This window comes from Lutra lutra, chromosome 12 (genome assembly GCF_902655055.1).
Source record: "Lutra lutra chromosome 12, mLutLut1.2, whole genome shotgun sequence".
Lineage (NCBI taxonomy): Eukaryota > Metazoa > Chordata > Mammalia > Carnivora > Mustelidae > Lutra > Lutra lutra.
Window position 1 is genome coordinate 84,488,297 of NC_062289.1, and position 21,805 is coordinate 84,510,101.

The 21,805-nt window shown below is 41.8% G+C and overlaps 1 protein-coding gene across 15 annotated transcripts in view; it reads left to right on the forward strand.

Moving 5' to 3' along the window:
* The window catches only part of CLIP1 (CAP-Gly domain containing linker protein 1), a 125,510-nt gene extending 103,705 nt beyond the window's left edge, over window positions 1-21,805 (forward strand). For 10 of the 15 annotated variants that reach the window (XM_047697038.1, XM_047697044.1, XM_047697048.1 and 7 more), the window contains 7 exons: window positions 10,366-10,418; window positions 16,356-16,473; window positions 16,554-16,704; window positions 17,326-17,375; window positions 18,773-18,778; window positions 19,690-19,814; window positions 20,146-21,805. In XM_047697038.1, the coding sequence (XP_047552994.1) occupies window positions 10,366-10,418; window positions 16,356-16,473; window positions 16,554-16,704; window positions 17,326-17,375; window positions 18,773-18,778; window positions 19,690-19,814; window positions 20,146-20,371 (729 nt within the window). In that variant the 3' untranslated portion in view covers window positions 20,372-21,805. The remainder of the gene's footprint in view (window positions 1-10,365; window positions 10,419-16,355; window positions 16,474-16,553; window positions 16,705-17,325; window positions 17,376-18,772; window positions 18,779-19,689; window positions 19,815-20,145) is intronic. The other 5 variants (XM_047697042.1, XM_047697051.1, XM_047697052.1 and 2 more) reach the window with 1 other exon arrangement.

The following is a 21,805-nucleotide window of genomic DNA, read 5'->3' on the forward strand; positions in this document are numbered from 1 at the left end:
GGTTATTAGAAAAAAATGTCTCCTCGGGCGGCTGGGTGGTTCAGTGGGTTGAGCCTCTGCCTTTGGCTCAGGTCATGATCTCAGGATCCTGGGATCGAGCCCCTCATCGGGCTCTCTCCTTGGCGGGGAGCCTGCTTCCCCCCTCTCTCTTCCCATCTCTCTGCCTACTTGTGATCTCTCTCTCTCTGTCAAATAAATAAATAAAATCTTAAAAAAAAAATGTCTCCAGGAAAATCGAGCAAAGCCAAAGGGCCTCATGCTGTAAATATTAAAACTCTCAACCAAGAGAAGGTACATGACTGTGGTTTGACTCTTTTGACACTGTTTCCAGTGGTGAGAGAAAAGAAAACGAGTAGCAAAATCCGGATAATTTTTTTTTTTTTTTTTTAGAGCGGGATGGAGGGAGAGAGACAGAGGCAGAGAGATAGAGAGACAGGGTGGAGGGGCAGAGGGAGAGAGAGAATCCCAGGCAGGCCCCATGCCCAGTCCAGAGCTTGATGTGGTGCTCAGTCCCACAACCTTGAGACCATGACCTAAGCCAAAATCAAGGGTTGAACACTCAACCGAGCCACACAGGTGCCCCGGAATCCTGAGAATTTTTACTCTGCTTCTCCTCATCCTTATGCCAAACCCAGTTTAGGGAAAATTAGATTGAAGAGGTGAATAGTCATCCTGGAAGAAAAGTCACAGAAGAATCTTTGAGGCTAGAAGCTCTCTTTGACCATCTCGGGATTCTACCAGCAGCAGGAAGAACTGCTGGTTGTCATTTTCCATAGCTAGTCATCAAAGAGTGGCTTAAGTAAAAGGAAGAGGAGGGGCGCCGGCGGTTCCTATCAAATGATAATAAGTCCTTAGGTGGGCAGTCCAGCTGAGTTCTCAGGAATGTCCTCAGGAACCCTCCCCTTCCTTTCTGCTCTCCTGTTGCCCTTAGCGTGGGCCTTGGTCACCAGGGCTCTTGTACCTCCAGGGATTGTGAAACTTTCCATGAGGAAGTCGGGGAGGGACAAAGTGGGGAAAGGCAGAAAGGCCTTCTCTTTACATGGTTTTGTCTTTTAATTTGGAGAAGAAAATTCCGATCTCTGTAATAGTGTCGTGTAACCACCTCCAGCCATAAATGAGGCTGCATTCCCCTCTCTGGGAAGGGAAGGCAGCAGAGGAGGTGAGACTAGATGGTGAAAAAGACAATTTTGTATCTGCCCGAGACTGAAGCCTAAAGACATGTTCCTGTAGCAATAGGATCCCCTTTGTTCAGAGGGGGCGCTAAAGGGAAAATCCATGAAAGAGACCTCCAATAGACTGTGCATGTCCCCTTAAAAGCACTTCCTCCAGCCTGGTCCTCCAGCCCTCCAGCTATAGAGATGAATGGACAATGGAGCGCGGTTTTCCTGTCGTACCTTGGGAGAGGGAAGATTAAAGGTCTCAGATAAAGTAGGTTGAGTGTCAGGGGGAAATGAATTTATATTACATGCGAACAAATGGAAGGTCTAAGATGAACCCTTGAATGCCTTTTGCACCAAAAGAAGAAGAAAAAAAGGAAGGGACACAGGAATCCAAAGAGAGATGAGGAATTCAGGCCATGAGAAAGCATTACCCAAAGTGGGATATTGCTTTGTGTTATATAAAAACTTCAGTGACTTAAATACAACCAGGGTTCAAAGATGATGAAATGACACAAGTGGAACAAAAGACGTGAAAAGTTAAGGAACTGAGTGAAGACCAAAACAGCACCATGTCAGGACTGTGAAATGAGTCAGAAAGGAGCCTAATGAACATTTCTAAACATCCGAAGGAAGGGCTTGAGCTAGTAGTCCTAATAAAGAGGGGAACAAAGATACTGAGGAGTTAGAGGGAGGATAATAGCTGTGGAGGACAGAGATAATCCTAATTAGGATAATTAGCATCTCTGCAGTAAGGAATTCAGCATATGTAACAGAAGAAAATGTTATGAGATACAATAAGGAAATTTCCCCCACGTGAGGAAACTGAGTCTGCACACAGGAAGGATATGGTGTGGTGGCCGTGGTGGAGGATACTAGTACGAAGCCATTGACACCAAAGCAGACACTGATTATTAATGAAATTCAGAAATCTAGAGGTAATTCTGCCCAGGCAGAAGAGGCTGTTAGGTCCCCCAATAATAGGTCCGTGATCAAAGGAGCGAGACTGATACAAAGTGAAGGTCAAGCCAAGCTTTATTTCGCGCCAAGCATCGAGAATCAAACCGACCATTCGGGGCTGCCTCTTACAGAGAGGGCCACCCCTCCCTGCCTCACAGACTAACTTTTATAGAGCAAAGGCCATGTGGTTGGGCCTGGCCACACACAGGGGCCACTAAGATTGTAACACACAGAGAAAGCTGCACAGTCATGCTAGGTCACACACGGGTGGCCAATTGAATTACAATTCACCCCATAGTAGCTATTTGAACTAGCGTATCACCTTGGTCAGAATTGGCGCCCAAAAGGCGGGGCCCACACTCCTTGGTAGCTAGGGAGACAGTATGCGCGCCCCACTGATTGGATGTCTCCACCTGGCCCGACTCATCCCTGCATCCGGGCTCTGATGTCTCTACCTGACCTGACCCACCCTTGTATTTGGGCTCTCTTATCTGGGACTGGTCAACCATATTTTACTGGTTTCCTGGACTTGCTTTTAAGTAGGTTCCCCTGGGGGGGGGGGGGGGTCAGTTTAAGCTTTACTGCATAAACAACAAAATGGCTGTTTAATCCAAGATGGAATTGCTCTGGCTAAATAGGTCCTTACAAGGCATATTCCTTATAAAAAGGTTTAAAAAAAAAACAACAAAAAACAAAGAACTGATCCACTGGGGCCACATTCAATGCCAGAAAACTGTGCCACACTGTTCCCAAAGTTTTCTAAGGGACAGAAAAAATGATCAGGAGTGTCCTATCCTGACAGTTTTTTCACAGATAAGAAGACAGGCAGGTGTTTTCAAAAAACATCTGAAAAAACATCATGAAAGAACTTAGAAGCTGTAGCATCTGTGAGTCCTTCTGGAAAGTAAGCCGTTTGCTGATAAAATCTGGAGGTGAATCAAAATTCAGGATTTAGCTAAAGAGAAATTATGGCAAAAAGGCCTAGTATTGGTGTGAGCACTAAATGCCGGTGAGTAGACAATTCAGCTAACAGCTCAGGGAGCTGCAGATACAGAATAGAGTCATGTTTCAACTTGATTTGGAAGTTATTTCAAACTTTGCAAAAAGTTATAAAAGGAGAACACAGAATACTCATATACTGTAAGGAGTTGTTTTTACCTAACCACAGTGCAGTTACCAAATTCAGGAATTTTTAACACTGTTATTTAATGTACATATATTTCTGTTTAGGCAGTTGTCCCAGTAAATGTCCTTTATAGTTCCCTCCCCGCCCCCCATCTGGTACAGGATCCAATCCAGGATCATGCATTTCATTCACTGACTCAAGTCTCTTTCATTTTCTTCATCTGGAATGCTTCTGCCATTCTTTGTCTTTTATGAATTGACTTCATGTTTTTTAAAAGAATAGACCAATGATGTTGTATAAAGGCCTTCATTTTGGGTTTGTGTGATGGTTAACATGATGGTTATGCATTTTTAGCAGGAAGATAATGTGTCCTTCCAAGAGGCATGTCATGTTGCTTTATCCCATTTATTGGTGATGTTAATTTTGATCATTTAGTGAATGTGAGTTTAAAACATTTGCAAGATAAAAGCAGGGAAGAAAAAGGAGAAAAGCCTAGAGAAATATACAGAGAGAATACGACTAACAATACATGAGGTGATAAAGTGGAAGAAAGCATCCAGGAATAAAAATCAGAGACTAGTGGCGCCTGGGTGGCTCAGTGGGTTAAAGCCTCTGCTTTTGGCTCACGTCATGATCTCAGGGTCCTGGGATCAAGCCCTGCATCGGGCTCTCTGCTCGGTGGAGAGCCTGCTTCCTCCTCTCCCTCTCTCTTTCTCTGCCTGCCTCTCTCCCTACTTGTGATCTATGTCTGTCAAATAAATAAATAAAATCTTTAAAAAAAAATCAAAGACTAAGTTGACATGTGTGTGCACTGTGTTAAGAGCTACTTCATATGTATTGGGCTCACTCACAGTCCCCTGTCCCGTGGCCACACAGTCACACAGTCAGCAGCACTCTTGACAAAGAACCATCATATCTATGTGTGTGTGTATTTGAAAATACAAATGTGTGTGTGTGTGTGTGTGTGTGTGTGTGTGTATTTGTGGTTACAACAGATTTTCAGGATATGAGGTTTAATATACAAAAGTCAAATCACTATTTTATATACCAGCAATGAACAAGTGGAACTTGAAATTGGAAACATAATACCATTTATATAAAGCTAAAAGCTTAAGTCTTCACTATAAGGCTATGGTAATCAATACAGTGTGAGATTGAGAAAATAATAGACAAACAGAGCAGTAGAACAAAGGCTCAGAAATAGAGTCACATAAATAGGCAACTGATTTTTGACGAGGGTGGAAAGACAATGCAACGAAGCAAAGATTGTTTTTTCAAGAGGTAGTGCTGTAACAAGTAGACATCCACATGCAGAACAGTGAATCTGGACACAAATATTACACCCTTTACGAAAACTACATTGAAATGGATCATAAGCCTAAATGTAAAATGCACAACTATAAAACTCCTAGGAAAGAAGATTAGGGAAAACCTAAATGACCTTGGATACAGTGGTGACTTTTTAGGAACAAGACCACCAACGAAATGAGCTACAAAAAAGAATTGATAAGCTGAAGTTTATTAAAGCTTAAAACTCTTGTCTGTGAAAGACAATGTGAAAGAGAATGAGAAGACAAGCCACAGATTTGGAAAAAGTATTTACAAAGACTTCATCTGATTAAGGACTGTTACTCTAAATATACGAAGAACTCTTCACACTCAACAATAAGAAAATGAATAACCCAATTACAAAATGGATGAAAGTCCTGAATAGACAGGTCACTAAAGAAGATATGTAGGTGGAAATTAACATATGAAAAGTGGCTGAACATCATAAGTCATTAGAGAATTGTGAATTAGCAATGAGATAATATGATACAACCATCAGAATGGCCACAATGTAAAACATTTGGCAACACAAGTGCTGGTGAAACTGTGGAGGAACTGGAACTCTCATTCACTGCTGGTGGCAATGCAAAATGGTATAGCTGCTTTGGGAGACAGTTGAGTTTCTAACAAAACTAAACACACACTCACCATAAGATCCAGCAGTTGCGCTACTTGGTATTAATCCAAATGAACTGAAAACTTAAATCCACACAAAAGCCTGTGCATAGCTGTTGATAGTAGATTTATTCACAGTTGCCAAAAACTTGGAAACAACCAAGATGTCCCTCAATAGGTGAATGAATGAACTTTGGTCATCCAGAGACAGAATATTATTCAGCACCAAAAAGAAATGGCCTCTTATGGCCATGAAGCCACATGGAGGAACATTAGATGCATATTACTGAGGGAAAAAAGCCCATTTGAAAAGGCTATGTATCGTATGGTTACAAAGATAAGACATTCTGGAAAAGGCAAAACTATGAAGACAAGAAAAAGATAGTGGTTGTGGGAGGGGTAAAGTGGGGGCAAGAGTGAATAGGGAGAGTACCAAGGATTTTTAGGCCAGTGACACTATTTTGGTTATACTACCATGGTGGCTACGTGTCTTTATACCATTCATGGAAACTCCTAGAATGTACACCACCAAGAGCGAACCTAAGGTAAACTGTGAACTTTGGGTGATAATGATGTGTCAGTGTAGGCTTAGTGCTTGTAACAAATGTATTACTGTGGTGTAGGATGTTAGTGTGGGAGGCTGTGCATGTATGGGGACAGGGAGTGTGTGAGAAATGTCTGTACTTTCTGTTCAGTTTTGCTATGCACCCAAAACTCCAAGACATAAACTTTATTAATTGGAAAAAAGTTTGTAATTTACCCATAATAACATTAAACGTAAATGGATTAAACACTGATTAAAAGAGTGTTGGCAGGGGCACCTGGGTGGCTCAGTTGGTTAAGAGGCTGTCTTCAGCTTGGGTCATGATCCCGGGATCATGGGATCAAGCCCCGAGTAGGGCTCCCTGCTCAGCGGGAAGCCTGCTTCTCCTTCTCCCACTTCCCCTGCTTGTGTTCCCTCTCTCACTGTGTCTCTCTCTGTCAAATGAATAAATAGAATCTTTAAACAATAAAAATAAAAAAATAAAAGAGTGTTGGCAGACGTTAACAGGATGAATTTTTTTTAAATGATGATCTGATTATATGCTGTTTGTAAGAGACACAGCTTAGATTCAAAGACACAAATGGGTTCAAAGTGAAAGGATGGAGTAAGATATTCCTTGCCAAAAAAAAGAAGAAAAAAGAAAAAAGATATTCCTTGCCAACAGTAACCAAAAGCACGTTGGAGTGGCTATAGTAATATCAGACCAAATAGACTTTTAAGACAAAAATTGTTACTAGAGACAAAGAAAGACATTTTATGATGATGAAAGATAAAGAAACCAGGGGCGCCTGGGTGGCTCAGTGGGTTAAAGCCTCTGCCTTCTGCTCGGGTCATGATCCCAGCGTCCTGGATCCCAGGATCCTCATAGGGCTCTCTGCTCAGCAGGGAGCCTGCTTCCTCCTCTCTCTCTGCCCGCTTCTCTGCCTACTTGTGATCTCTGTCTGTCAAATAAATAAATAAAATCTTTAAAAAAAAAAGATAACCTATAACAATTATTATGCACCTAATAATAGAGCCCCAAAATATGCAAAGCAAAACTGATAGAATTAAAGGAAGAAATGGGCACCTGGGCGGCTCAGTCAGTTAGGCGTGTGCCTTCGGCTTGGGTCATGATCCTGGGGTCCTGGGATCGAGTCCCGAGTCTGGCTCCATGCTCTGCAGGGAGCCTGCTTCTTCCTTTCCCTCTCCCTCTGTCCCTCCCCCTGCTTGTACTCTCTGTCTCTCTGTCTCTCACTCTCTCTCAGGTAAATAAATAAGTAATCTTTAAAACCCTTAAAAAAAAGAATTAAAGAAATAAACAACAATACTAGTTGGAGACTTCAAACTTCAGTAGCCTATTTCACTAATAGAGCAACTAGAGAGAGGGGATCAGGAGCTGCAGACTGGAACATCACTGTGAATCAGCTAGACCTGACAGTCATCTGTAGAGCACCCAACAGGAGCGGAATCCGCGTGCTGCACAGGTGCACGGGGAACATTCTCCAGGATAGACCATGAAATAGTCTCAGTGATTTTAAAAGGATTGAAATCACGTGACATTTGTTTTCTGACCACCATGGAATGAAACTAAAAATTGTAACACAAGTATCCCAAGTGTTCTGATTGGCATTTCCCTGTTGGACTAATGATGTTGGGCATCTTTTCATGTGCTTATGGCCTTTTATATCTCTTCTCTGGTCAAGTGTCTCTTCACATCTTCTGCCCACTTTTAAATTTGGTTGTTTGCATATTACTGAGTTGTGAATGTTGTTAGTAAGTTCTAGATACAGGTTCTTTATCAGGTTGTGTTTGCAAGTGTTTTCTGAGTCTGTGGCTTGTCTTTATATTTTCTTAACAGTATCTGTTGAAGACCAGCAGTGTTAAATTTTGATCAGGTCCACTGACAGGGCTTGTGTTAAATTTTGATCAGGTCCACTGACAGGGCTTAGAAGCAACAACACTCCAATATTAGTGAGTACACTTAACACCTAGATTTTGTTTTTAAATGTGTTTCTGCATTTAAAAGATTCTTAAAGAAATGGCTGATTGCAGGGCTAGGGCAGAGAGAGTACAAGACAAGCCTGGAATATCTTGTATACCAGGATGCAAGGAAGTGCTTAAACAGTACTGGAGATTATGGGGTACCCGGGTGGCTCAGTGGGTTAAGCTTCTGCCTTCGGCTCAGGTCATGATCTCAGGGTCCTGGGATCGAGCCCTGCATCGAGCCCTGCATCGGGTTCTCTGCTCAGCAGGGACCCTGCTTCCCCTCTCTCTCTCTCTGCCTGCCTCTCTGACTACTTGTGATCTCTGTCAAGTAAATAAATAAAATCTTAAAAAAAAAAACAAAACAGTACTGGAGATTAGAAGAACATCATAGTCATGTCAAAAGGGCTCCCACTGGCCAAATCTGGGAAAATTTGAACATCAAAAGAAATATTGATAGGAATGGAGTGTAGCTTATTGAATAACATTAGAATAACATGATGTGTCATGGAAATGATGTATTTAAATATAAATAAATGGAGGAAAAACGTTTGGTGAAATTATTCACTAATAAATAGGTGAAATGATGGAATTAGAAAATCACTACTGGGTAGCCGTGATGGTAGTACTTTATTTAGGGTAGATGCATCAGTTGATGCTAAAAGAAATGGGTTGATGTTTTGCTAGGAGCCGGATGCTTACACATTTTCAAAGAATCTCTTCACAAAATACATATTAATTACAAAGAAAAAAAAACTTACCTTTACAGTGGAGAAACATGGATGATACTTCCTCAGCCAAGTGATCAAAGTTACCCTTATCAAAAAACAACCTAGTGTGTGCCTTGATCCCTGTTGAGGACAACACAGAATCAGTTCTGTCGTGTTCCTGCTCCAACGTGTGTGCTGTGACTCTCCTCATATGGAAGCATCAGATGAATCCAGATTGACCTTGTGTTGGCTTGTGTGGCTCCGGACTGTCAAGGTCACAAAAAATAAGGAAACAGTGAGGAACTAGATTAAAGCAGTAGAGCCACTAAGTGAACTTGTCAACCTGGACTGGGTCCTAGAGCAGAAGAAGGGAAAAACGTCATCTCCTATGAAGAAATCTGTTCCATAAGTATTCCAGATTTCTGTTCCATGGAAATTCAGGCACAGTGCACCCTCCAATAAAGAGGGAGAGTCTCTGCATACTTGTTCTTTAAAGTGTTGAATGATTTTTCACATGTTTGTTAATAATTTATTTTCTCTGTTGAGTCATCTGCCTTTTTATCTTCATTTATCTTCATTGTAGGTACTTCTCAGTACCCACTTTTAATCATAAAACAGCTTCCTTGTTTAAAAAATAAATATAAACTGTAGAAAAGGGCGTAAAGGGAAAAAAAAAGAAAGCCCCTCTCATCTCCACATCCCACTCTCCAGATGTTCTCCCTCTTATTTTAGTTGTTAAGGTTTGTCTCCCACCCTTTTCTCTTCCCTTCACTCTTTAAAATTTTCTAAATATTTTTTGTGAATTACTCATGCAGCAAAAGCATACATCTTCAGTGGACGAGGAAAGCAGAGTTTAAATCGAAAAAACTGTATGTTTCATCTCAATAGATTTTGTGTTTAATATAATTTTATGTTCAAAACACAGAGTTATGTATATTTAAGAACTTTAAAAGTATGAAGACACAGCAAAACATATGCATAATTGATACAAAATCAGAAATAAGACCATACCTCCATACAGTGAGTGAGCTAGTAGCTTGAATTCTGGGCTCTTGGAAATCATTTCATAATCTTTGGTGTTGTCTTTTGATTTGGAAAAAACAAAACTCACAAAGAAGTGAGTCTCATCCCTTAGTTTTTGTTTTTCATTCATTCATTCATTCATTCATTCATTTATTTATTTATTTACTTGGGGGGGGGGGTGTGGCGTAAAGAACACAAGCAGAGGGAGAAGCAGGCTTCCCACTGAGCAGGGAGCCCGATCGACGGACAGACTCGGTCTCCATCCCAGGACCCTGGGATCATGACCTGAGCCAAAGGCAGACACTTAACAGACTGAGTCACCCAGGTGCCCCTCACCTCTTAGTTTTATTAACAGTGTGAGTTGAAATTCGTATTTCAATATAATAAACTCTGTGTGGTACAGATCAGGGGGTGGGAGTGAGTCTTCTCTCACAGGATTAAAATAACTGAATGTTTTGTTTTTCACCCTTCATGGAATAATAGAATTTTAGAACTCAAGGGCGACTGGAAATTCTCTTGTAACTTCCTTGTTTTATAGGTGAGAAACCAGTGCCTAGAATGTGGAAGGGATGAAATGAGGCCCGTGTGGAGTAAATAGCCTGTGCCTAGCCCACCATGAGTTAGTGACACTTGATCTGTGTGATTTCAGTGAAGGAGCCAGAATGTTAACAGTGAAGCTTTCACTCATTCATTTAAGAAATGAAAGAAACACTTATCGAATGTTGAAGATACAGCCTAGACTGAGGAAGGGGAGTCATCCGGATGATAAATGATTTATAAATTAACAACTGTACATGATGTACTAACCACTGCTCTTTTTTCACTGTCCTGGCCCACTGATTTATCCATCCTGGCCTGGGAATGGGACATGTGGGATGAGAAATAGGTCTCTCTCTGGACTTTTGTAACGAACTGAACTTTTTGTCTGTTTTTTTCCAGCTAGAAGAGGAGAGATCTGTGCTCAATAATCAGTTGTTAGAAATGAAAAAGAGGTAGGCTTTCTTTTTGTGTTTATTGTTGCGTGTATGTGTTTAATTAGGAAAATGTCAGAACATGATGTGACTTGTAGAAAATATGCTACCTTCTTATATTCAGAAAATTGGATTATGATAGTGGTCCTCCTGATTAATAAATGATGAAAATGTATTTGCAAGAGTTATGGTATTCATTACCAAGACAAAGAATAGAACAGTTTTTAAGCCTTTTTCAGTTGCATTTATTCATAAGTGTTCTAAGATGGGATTGTCTCATTACATTGTTGTTACCGCCTCATTTTCAGGAGCTAAAAATGCTGTAATTTTGCAAAGAGTAATTGATCAGCATATAAATACTGATTGCATTATATAAAAATTATAACTTTTCAATAATAATGATAGCATCAATTTGAATTCTTTGTCCAAAAAAGGGAGAAAATAGCTTTGTTCTTGTTCTTTCATGATAATCCAATGATATTTAAGTGGAAACCTTCCAGCATTTTTGAGTAAGCATGAACGGGCCCCGAGAAATAACCGCTGAGAAGCCGACGCTTCTCTACCCCCACCGTCTCCTATCTGCTCTTCTAGTACGTACGGTTTGTGTCTAGAGAAATCCTGCGCTTTACGCCGCCCGCCGAGCCGCCGAGCCGCCGAGGGGCGCGCTCCGGCCGAGAACCGCAGCCCGCGCGGTACCGCGTAGATGAGCCCCGCCACGGGGACGCGCTTTTTTTCTTAATGAAACTAAAAATAACTGTCCAAGAATATCTGAACCGAGAACTCGTCGGTGCTCTCGCACAGTGTTTTATCCCGGTCAGGCAGGAGGACGCCCCCCTCCCCGCCGACTGGTGTGTCCAGCCCTGGCGGGCTTTCCCCTCCCCCCACTCCCCCCCCACCGCGGCTTGGCGGTTGCTTAGGAACCGAAGGCCTCATTCAGCCCACAGAGTCGTGGGAGCCGCGAGCTGCGTTCTGACGGGCGCTAGGCCTCCGTCCAACAGCGCCTTTCTTCCTTTCTTTTCTTTCTTTTTTTTTTTTTTTTTTCATTAAGAAGTACTAAGATTCGTTCTTCTGAGAAGTTTCACACCAGAATGCGCGCACGTTTCGTCAGCGCCCCCGCCCCGGTCCCGCCAGCTGGTCCGCAGGCGCCGGGAGCTGTGGGGACTGGCCGGCCCTTCCTTCCGGCCCGCGTGCGGGCGGCCGCCACTCTGCCCGTGGGGGTGGGGGATGGGGGCGCCTCGGGATATTGGATTTTACATAGATTTCTTTCAAGAGAGCCTCCCGATGCAGTAGTCAGGGTTGTGTGAGGACAGTAGCGGGGCTTACTCCCGAGCCACTGCGGTCAGCGAGCATATGGAAACGGGCTGGTGGAAGTCGGCAAGCGCCGGCGTTATCCCTTTGTATTCGTAATCCACAAACCTAATCTCAGAGCCACCCGGTGGTGTGGGGCGGGGGGTGCACTTACAAACGAGGAAACGAGGCCCGAGATGGCAGGCGGCCGGCCAGCAACTTGGATGCAGGCCTAAGGTCCCGGAGGGCTTCCGGTTTTCGTGCTGCCTCTTTGCTCACTGTGCATTTATTTATTTTATTGTTACTCTTAAATCTTTTTTTTTTTTCTTCTTCTTCTTAGAATAAAGCTGCTATGCTTCCTTAGTCTTTACCATGTGACTTTAAATTACATGCCTTTCAAAATGTGCTCAGGCATGTGACTTTTTTCATGGCTTAAAAAGATGAGCTAAGTAAGTTTGGGTGTGTGCTAAGGCCACTGTTTATGTCCCCAACTTTGCTCCCATTTTTAAGTCCTGGATGAGTTTAGGAGAGAGTCTCCTGAAAATTACTCCCTCTATCAATCAATAAATGCAGATAGAGTTGGCAATTTTTTCTGAAAGTGAAAAATTTAAAAACCTAACTTCTGTTTTGCACTATTCTATTGTCACATTAATCCTCGTGGAACGTTATGTCTGAAATCTGAATGCAAATATATTGTAGCTAACAATTTGGGCCCTTAAATGCCTGCTAAAAGCCAGTTTGAGGATGGATTCATAGGTCGATGTGTGTGTGTGATAGTTAAGTAAATTGAGCATGGGGTACTGAAAAGAATTTGATATGCTCTTAATTTAAAAGGCTGGAAAGTACTTAAACCATAAAGGTATTTTTCAACGTTGTTCATGCAAGAAGTGAAGTCTTAGACAAGAATTTAATTGAGAAGTGATCTCTGAACATACATGGTCAAGGTAGTATCTAATTGTGTCATTCAAATGGTCATCGTATTGAAGGGCAGAACTTATTTCTGACCTGTAGGCCCAAACTACTTACCATCCAGTAGTAGCATTGTCCTGTATTTGCTCCAGTCTTTTGGTATCTGAACATTGAATTGCAGGCAACATGTAGTAAAGGCTTTTCTCCTAACTTAAACATGTAATCATTATTTTGGAAACTGGTTTCCAAGTTAGGCAGACCTCTTTCAAAACAGGCTTCCAGACAGCTGACAGAGCAGAGCCAACCTTGAATTGCTCTGCCTGACAGAAGTGGAGAAGGAGGTTTTTCTGTCCACTGAAGCCTAGAGCAGATTGGGGAACGTGGTTGGCTTCCCTCCCTTCTCCAGGCTTTGTGGTGTCACTGCAGGGACCTGAGAGCCCAAATCTCAGATGTGGACTCTTCGGAGTCCGAATTAATTCAGTTAGTGTAAATGCAGGCTAAACGTCAGGAACGGAAACTGGTTGGCGATACGGAGTCTGAAGAGGTGCTGTGCTACTTCGGCTCATTAAGCTCACTGTGGGTTGCTGACTGTCTGACTGTCTCGAGCTTGCGCTACTTACCAATGCTCATTTCACCCTCTCTTTTCCCTTCCCTACTCCTGCTTCCTTTGCTCTATCTGTGTGTCTTTAATGGTAAGACTAAAGAAAGTCTATCCACGTTATAATAAATAAATTTAATATATTTTTAGTAAAACAAATTGTTGTATATATTTTTTGGCTGCCTTTGTCCCTCTGTGTCTTGCTTTTGTTTTGTAAGATATTCTCAGCAGTACATACACACACACACACACACACAGACACACACCCCACACACCAGTTTTATACCTATATACAGCAAAGAACTTTGGCGCAAATTTAGCTCTCCTTACTGTACCTGCATTTCTCTTCATGTTTCTAATATTTGGTTCTTGTTATCTTGCATTTTTAAAGCTTGCCCAGTAACACTTTAAGGTATTTGCTTCATTACTAGAATTTATTTCTTTAGTAAGTCGTAAGGAAAGAATCTGGATAACATGTTCCCCTTGGGGGAAAGATTTCTGGCCCCATAGCTGTTCTTTCAGATCATGTTTATCTTCCCTTCTTGATACTTGCGGTGACAGCAAGTCACTCTGGCCAGCATGGCTTCGAGGTAACGGAGGGGTGCCCCCCCCCGCAGTGCGATTTGTGACTCAGATGTCAGTAACGTTGGCATAAGTGATTTAAATTAGTCCCTCTTAGTCTGCGCAGTGGGATAAGGGCTTAGAAATAGCCTAAGAAGCCAGCAGCGAAGATCTACCACAAAGACGAGCTGCCAAAGTCTCCTTATCCTGTCATTTGGTATATAAATGACGAGGCGGATCCCTTTCTTAACAACGTGTCTTTTGATCACTTGTACAAGAAACGTTCTGCTTGCCATCTTCTTAGAAAGCAGCCTCCCTTAGGGGTTGTGTGTATGTGATAAGCAGATGAAAGTTCCTGAACTTTTTTCCTTCTGCCAGCTGGTGGTGTCTCTATCCCTCCCTAACACAAACACCGAATGAGATTTGGGCTACTTAGAGTTCAGATTATAGAAGAACTAATAACCCCTCAAATGCTGGTATTTTTCAGTAAAAACATTAAAAACTACATGTTTTTCAGATTTCACTTGGATTTGTAACAAGTGAAACTCTTGAAATAGTTTTTACAATAGAATAAACTACCAAATAAGTTTAATTGAAAGTTAAGGAGCCCCAGATTTTTTGGGTAACTTCGGATAACATCAGATGTTTACTTTCCAGGTGGAAGAAGTGCCTGTCCATTCCTTCCATTAAAATTTTTGCTTTGTTTTAACCTAAACAAGATCCTGTTTCCAAGGAAGATGTTGTTCACTTAGTGATTTAACAGCACCAATACCCACCCCCTCTCCAGTGTTCATATCAGGCTTGGGTGTTGAATTCAAGAAATTCCTGTAAGTCTCAGATTCTTTTCTTACTACTTATCGTCCTGAAGTATAAGTGTAAGCCACACAACAAGATAAAAACAACACTTATATTTTCATCTTCGTGTAGAATTTCAATTTACCATAAATCATGAGAATTCTGTAATTCGTGTGCCGGATATCTTGGGTCTCACTAACCAGACATACATTCTGCCATTTCTAACCTGGGCCTCAGTTTCCAATCCTTCCAGTCAGTTCTAAAACAGACTGAACCATGACATGCCCAGCATTCACTCAGTTCCTTCTTCTAGAGCCATTTGGCTGCTTGTTGTTGAAGTTTTGACCTCTCACCGAATCATCTACACTAACGCAGTGTTGTGGGTTGGATGGCCGTAGGGCCAGCTAGGACCTTTTTACCCAGTCTGTGTTTTTCCCAAAATATTTTTGAGATTCAAGGACTTTTCCCCTCTTGTTTCACACTGCACATAATTTTTTAAACCTTCTCATTTAAAAATTTTAGATTTACAGAAGAATCTCAGAGGCAGTACAGAGAGTCCCCACGTACCCAGTGCCCCGTGCCCCTCGATATGCCCATTGTATACTCCTTGGTACATTTGTCAAAACTGAGAAAGCAACATTGGTTCCATGTGCTTAGCTAGACTCTAGACTTCATTCAGATTTCCCCAGTTTTCCCATTAATGTCTTTTTCCTCTTCTGGGATTCAGGCTAGGAAACCACACCGCATTCAGTGGTCGTGCGTCTGCAGCCTCCTTCAGTCTGGCACAGTTCCTCAGTCCTTCCTCGTCTTTCATGACCTTGGCACCTTTGAATGCATGTAATTTTTACAACAAAAATTTAAATATACACACACACTTAAACGCACAGTAGCTTGCCCTTCTGGGTTTTATCAATTGTGTCTTTGCCCTCCCTCCCTGTCTTCCCTTCATCTTCTCCTTCCTTTTTCCACCCCTTGACTCCAGGATAAATGTTTCCCTCTTCTTAAGGCCTGGTCCCATTCCCTCTGCTGACAACCAAATGCTGAGACAGGCTGAGAACATAAACCAAGCACTCTGACTGTCTCCCTCCAGACTCCTCCCCGCCCATGCTTTCTGGTTCTACACCTGGAAATCCATTTTTAACATTTCTGTTCCAGCCTTTATGTAATTACCTTTCATCTCTATGAGCAACGTAATGTCCTTTCCACATTCTGTGGATGAAAAGTCATACCCTTTTAGTATGAATTGCAGTAATAGCTTTTGCTACTGTTTTGGCCCATGAGATCTCAAAAACACATTCTCGGAAGTTGCCAAAAATTACTGAAATTAGTGAGAACCAACCGATACCTCCAGCATAAAACTGCTCTGCATGACATCCGTGTATACTCGCTTTGCATGTGTGTATTTTAATTGTTGTTATTGCTTGGTAATAATTTATTCAAGAAGTAACAGAATTCAGTTGGGGGGGGTAGATTTAAAAAGAATTCTTTGGGGCTAACAGTCTTGTTTTGTTTTGTTAATTCTCCGTCTTCCGAAGTTATTAACTTTTTTCTTTAAATTCAAATGGATACAATGATATGCAGATTCTGCATGTCTTTGCGTAGGTAAACTTGTTCTCCTTCACAGTGAGTAAAATTTCAAGTAAAATTTTGCAAGCGTAATAGCCTCAGCCCCCTTTAAAACTTCCCCGCGATACGTTTTTCTTTATTGTTAACTCAAGTTAATGTGTCTGTTCTAGGACTGTCATACACCCACCACTCTCTCGGTTGATTTCTGGAATTTTTTTTTTTTTAACTCTTTGGTCTTTTAGAGAATCCAAGTTAATAAAAGACGCAGATGAGGAAAAAGCTTCCTTGCAGAAATCCATCAGTATTACTAGTGCCTTACTCACCGAAAAGGACGCAGAGCTGGAAAAACTGAGGAATGAGGTAGAGTACCCTGTGAGGGGACCGTCCCCGCTGCCTCCTCTGTTCCAGCTGCGAGCCTAAGCTAACCCGCTGCGTTTCAGGTCACAGTGCTCAGGGGAGAGAGCGCCTCCGCCAAGTCCTTGCACTCGGTCGTTCAGTCTCTGGAGTCTGATAAGGCGAAGCTTGAACTCCAGGTCAAGAACTTGGAGCTCCAACTCAAAGAAAACAAGCGGCAGCTCAGCAGCTCCTCAGGTAAAGTGATGGCCACGTGGTGCTTCCTTCCCACCCCGCCACTTCCCGAAGAGGACCAGTTTCCAGTGAGATGACCTTGGAAGGCCGTTGGGCTGCCCCTGACCTACCCCGTCTGCTTTTGGCTCTCTCCCACCACTGACTCAGATAAGGGCTAGTCATGACCCAGGTCCTGCACACGGGGACGTGCCTGGCATGCCCCCTTCTGGAGCGTTGGCAGCGATAGGAGCCGTAAGTGACAGCTGCCCTCCCAGTAGCCTCGGTGGGCTCTGAAACGGCGGCGCTGCCCTGACTGGGAGCTCAGGCGGTCCCTTTGTGAGCAGGTGACAGCTTGCTTTGCCACTTTAGGTCCCAGGTGGGTGTGGCGGGCATCTTCCACAGTGGGGGGCCATCCCTGAGGGAGAAGACAGGCAGGGGAGGGCCAGCCACCGTGCACCGTGTCTGCCCCTGAGGGCTCCAGATGCCCCACGAGAACCCATGAACTGTTCCCAAAGAGGCCCATTTGGGAATTTCACGTGAAAGTATGTGTCTGATACTGGCCCGTTGGTTGCAGTAACACCAGGGGAAAAAAGATGGAAGTGTTGTGAATCCCCCTTCATTTTTTTTTTTTTTTTTTAATATAAGGCAATACTGATACTCAGGCAGAAGAAGACGAAAGAGCCCAGGAGAGTCAGGTAATACTCCCCCCTTTTTTTTTTTTTGGCTTGGCTTACTATTTTAAAAGATCATTTAACTTTCTGAAGAGGTGGTACGTTCATAGGGTCTAAACAATCAGTAATATTAAAAATATATACAGTAGAGAGGTGCCTGGGTGGCTCAGTCATTAAGTTTCTGCCTTTGGCTCAGGTCATGATCCCAGCATTGTGGGATCGAGCCCCACATCGGGCTCCTTGCTCCATGGGAAGCCGGCTTCTTCCTCACCCACTCCCCCTGCTTGTGTTCCCTCTCTTGCTGTGTCTTTCTCTGTCAAATAAATAAATAAAATCTTTTAAAAATATATATACATACATACAGTAGATAATCTCCAACAACATACCATCTCTCATCTGCTCAGTTCCCAGGCTGTCAAACAGGTAATCATTCTTATTGGTGCCTTTTTAAAGAATCTTTCCAGAGATGTAAAAACATATATATATAAAACAAAACTAGTTGTCTCTTTCCTCTCCTTTTTGACAGAAGTGGTGGCATACCTGGTCTTTTTAGTAGCTGTATAGTATTCCCGTATATGGATATTTTGTGATTTAATCAGTTCCTTGTCAGTTGAGATGATATTTGGGATGTTTCTGATCTTTCAGGTGTATTAGGAACAATGCTATAACGAAATATCTTGAACATCTATCATTTTGCAGATATACTAATATTTAGTTAGGACAGATTTGTAGAAGTAGAATTGCTCTGTCAAAAGATTCCTTGCTCCTCTTGACCTTAAAAAGACAGAGTTCTTGGGGCGCCTGGGTGGCTCAGTGGGTTAAGCCGCTGCCTTCGGCTCAGGTCATGATCTCAGGGTCTTGGGATCGAGCCCCACATCGGGCTCTCTGCTCAGCAGGGAGCCTGCCACCTCCTCTCTCTCTGCCTGCCTCTCTGCATGCTTGTGGTCTCTCTCTGTCAAATGAATAAATAAAATCTTTAAAAAAAAAAAAAAGACAGAGTTCTTGAAAAGTATTTCCCTAAAGCCACAATTATCAAACAGCCTTAGTTTTAAAAATGGGATTGTATGGAGGCAAACTATTCCATGTTTAGAAATAAATGGCACATAAACAACTAATGTCCACCTTCAATTTTAATAGTACATTTTGGATATATTTATTCTGTTCAAAACTCAAAGGCATAAAAAAACCATCATCTTCAAAGAAAAATTTAGTGAGTTTGCAGTTTGTTTTAGTTATCCAACATCTCCTTTGAAAGACATGAAAAGATTCAACAGATATACTAACTCACCTTAATAGTGTTGTCTGCTTAGTCTGTGCGTCTGTCTGATAAGCATTGACTCAATTAACCATGTTTTCTTTTCTCCTTTCCTTTCTGCTTCCATTTGTTTCATCTGCCGCTGCCAACACTTTGTTCCAATCAGCAAATGGTTTGTTTTATGTTTCCTAATTTGTGAGCATGCGTGAGTGTGTGTGTGGTTTGCCACTATATTTAAATGCATTTTGTGACTTTTTCTTCTTCCTGCGGTGTAGCTCCTAACACGATAAAGCCTTAGAAAACGGACCCCTCCCTTCAGTGTTGGAAGGGGTCTTCTGCCGAGAATCCTGAAGCTAGTGGTTGCTAGCTTTGTTTCAGAACTTGCCCTAGCAGGAGAAGTAGGGCCAATATTTCTTTAAAAAGTGAAATATTTCACTTTTAATATTGTAAAGTGGGATTTATTCAGTGGATATTTAGAGAAATTGGACCTTTTTATTATATATAAGAGGGAAAAAATGTTTTTAAATTAAAGTGCCCTTGGTTTGAAAGGAGACATTAGGACAAGAGTGTCTCCTCCTGATGGTCACCTCGTTGTCCCACTGCTCAGTGAATCTTGGCACAGGTGCTCCTTGAACATGTGGTACCTGAGTGCTGCTCTATCACGTGTGCCACTGTCTCCTCAGCGGATACGGAGCTTGAGCCTTCCCTTTGAAACACCTCCATTTTTCTCTGACGATGACATGTGTTGACTGTTCCCTGGGACCAGTCAGTAGATGTTAAGCGGTGGCTGGAGGGGAATTCCATGAACTTGTCCAAATCTACAGAGCCTAAAAGTTCTGGATTTGTCCCAGAGTTTAGTGGAACAAATGACTGGTTAGGCTTTTTGTAGAATTTTGTAAATGTATGTGTGTATATATAAACCATTTAAACGTGGGCTCAGTAATGGCCACCATTGCCCCTCCCGTGACGCCAGCACATTCTGCAGCCATAGCGTGAGAGTATGCTTTCATGACGTTCTTGAGCCTCCAGCGTGCATTTTAGACATTTCATACATTGCGTCTTTTTTTTTTCCGGACAAATCAGATTGATTTCCTGAATTCAGTAATAGTGGATCTTCAGAGGAAGAATCAAGACCTCAAGATGAAGGTGGAGATGATGTCCGAAGCAGCCCTTAATGGGAACGGCGATGACCTAAACAACTATGACAGGTATTTTATATTAAGCAATGCTGATCAGAACCTTCGTTCCACCAAAATGAAGGTTTTTAAAGTTACAAGTTCTCCAGTGGATTGGAGAAACAATTGTCTTGGCCATAAATCGATTTCCATAAATCTGGCAAGAGAGTGATGTAGCACTCTATAAATGATTTGATGGGAAAGTTTCAAGTGTGGACTGTAGAACATCCAACTTGAATTAAATGTATGACGTATACTCGAGGCTCCCAGTTCTTGCTTCTTTTGTGTTCTTTGCAACTGATACTGTCTCTTGAATTTCATCTGATAGAGATAAGTTTCTGATCGTACACATTAACCTTTGTAGTGACGACCAGGAGAAACAGTCCAAGAAGAAACCTCGCCTCTTCTGTGACATATGTGACTGCTTTGACCTCCACGACACAGAGGACTGCCCCACCCAGGCACAGGCGTCAGAAGACCCCCCCCATTCCACACACCACGGCAGTCGGAGCGAGGAGCGCCCGTACTGTGAAATCTGTGAGGTGTTCGGGCACTGGGCCACCCACTGCAATGACGACGAGACATTCTGATGGGACCCCCAGCCTCACGCCGGGCTCCTCAGGGGCATGAGCATGTAGGCAACAGAACACCAGCATCCTGTGTGCAGACTTCGGGAGAACCCATGTTATTTTTGACCCCCATCCACAAATCTAAGAAAATATTTTGAGCTTCAGTAAATCACCCTTTTAGTCTCCCCTTAGAATTTGAAATAATAAATACTTAGTGGGTGAGTTTTCACCTCTAATTTTTTCTTGATTTTTAAAAGTTCTGACAAGACATTGCACCAGATGCCATTACATTTACTGCCCCGAGGGAACCCTCCTAGAACAATCCCTACCCTCACAATACCTTATTTAAGTAACTTTAAATTATGCTGTTACTTTTCATATTTGCACTAAAAATTTCCAGGCTGCGTTTGTATATTTAGATGTTTGGGTTAAGCTCTGACACTGGAATGAGTTGGAAAAATGTGCCATTTTGCATTTTCATCTACTCATTTAAAGTATTTTATTCTTAAAGAAGTATCTGAGCTCTTTGCACTACCTGTTGTCAGTAGTGCCTTTATTTCAGGCTTGATAATACTTGGGTGTGATTATAAAATCATGAAACAGGTAAAGGGAGGGGGAAGCCCCAACTGCTGTGGGGACATTTTATAATCTATATGCTGCACCTACTCACTCTACTGTGCTGTTTTGTTCATTGGTTTTGCATAATTTCAGCTTCTATATATTATATGTATATATTTTTAAAAAAATCTATATTTTGGGAAAGAACAATGACTTTCTTTTCAGATTTTTACCTTTATGAAAAAGAAAACATCAAGACATGATGAACTAGGCCAGAATATAACATCACGTGGCTTTGCAACTGTTTTTTTCTGTTTTCACTTTGTTTCTTTATCAGATATAAATAACTAGGAGAGTTTTCTCCAACTCTGTTTCTTTCTCCAGCAGATATCCCCAGCAGTCAATTAACTAGATAATAAGCCACAGTAAAACACCTAAATTAACCAGTCTACAATCTTTACAAGTTTTTTTACCGTGTTTTTAGATGAATGTACGATGAGAAATTCAACTTTAATAATTTTGGAGTTTCTTATCACAAAAAATAAAAATGAAGGACCTCAACCATCAGAAGTTTATCAACCAGTTTGAATCTATTTATCTTCATTTGAATGTCTTTTAGAATATGTAAAAAGTAATAAATGTGTCTTCCATGCTACATGTATAATAAGAACTTCTATAATTGTATATATGCCTTTGATGTATTTTTCCCCTCAAGATTATCAAACGTGTGTCTGACAAGTGAAAAATCTGTAATGAGTTGAAATTTTTGGTTATAAACATATTATAATAGGAAGTGTTTCACAAACAAAAATGTAAAGCAGTATTAAAATTTGAGAAAACAAGTGTTCTGTATCTACTTTAATAAATGGTTCTTTTTTGCCAGTGGTAGTAAACTGA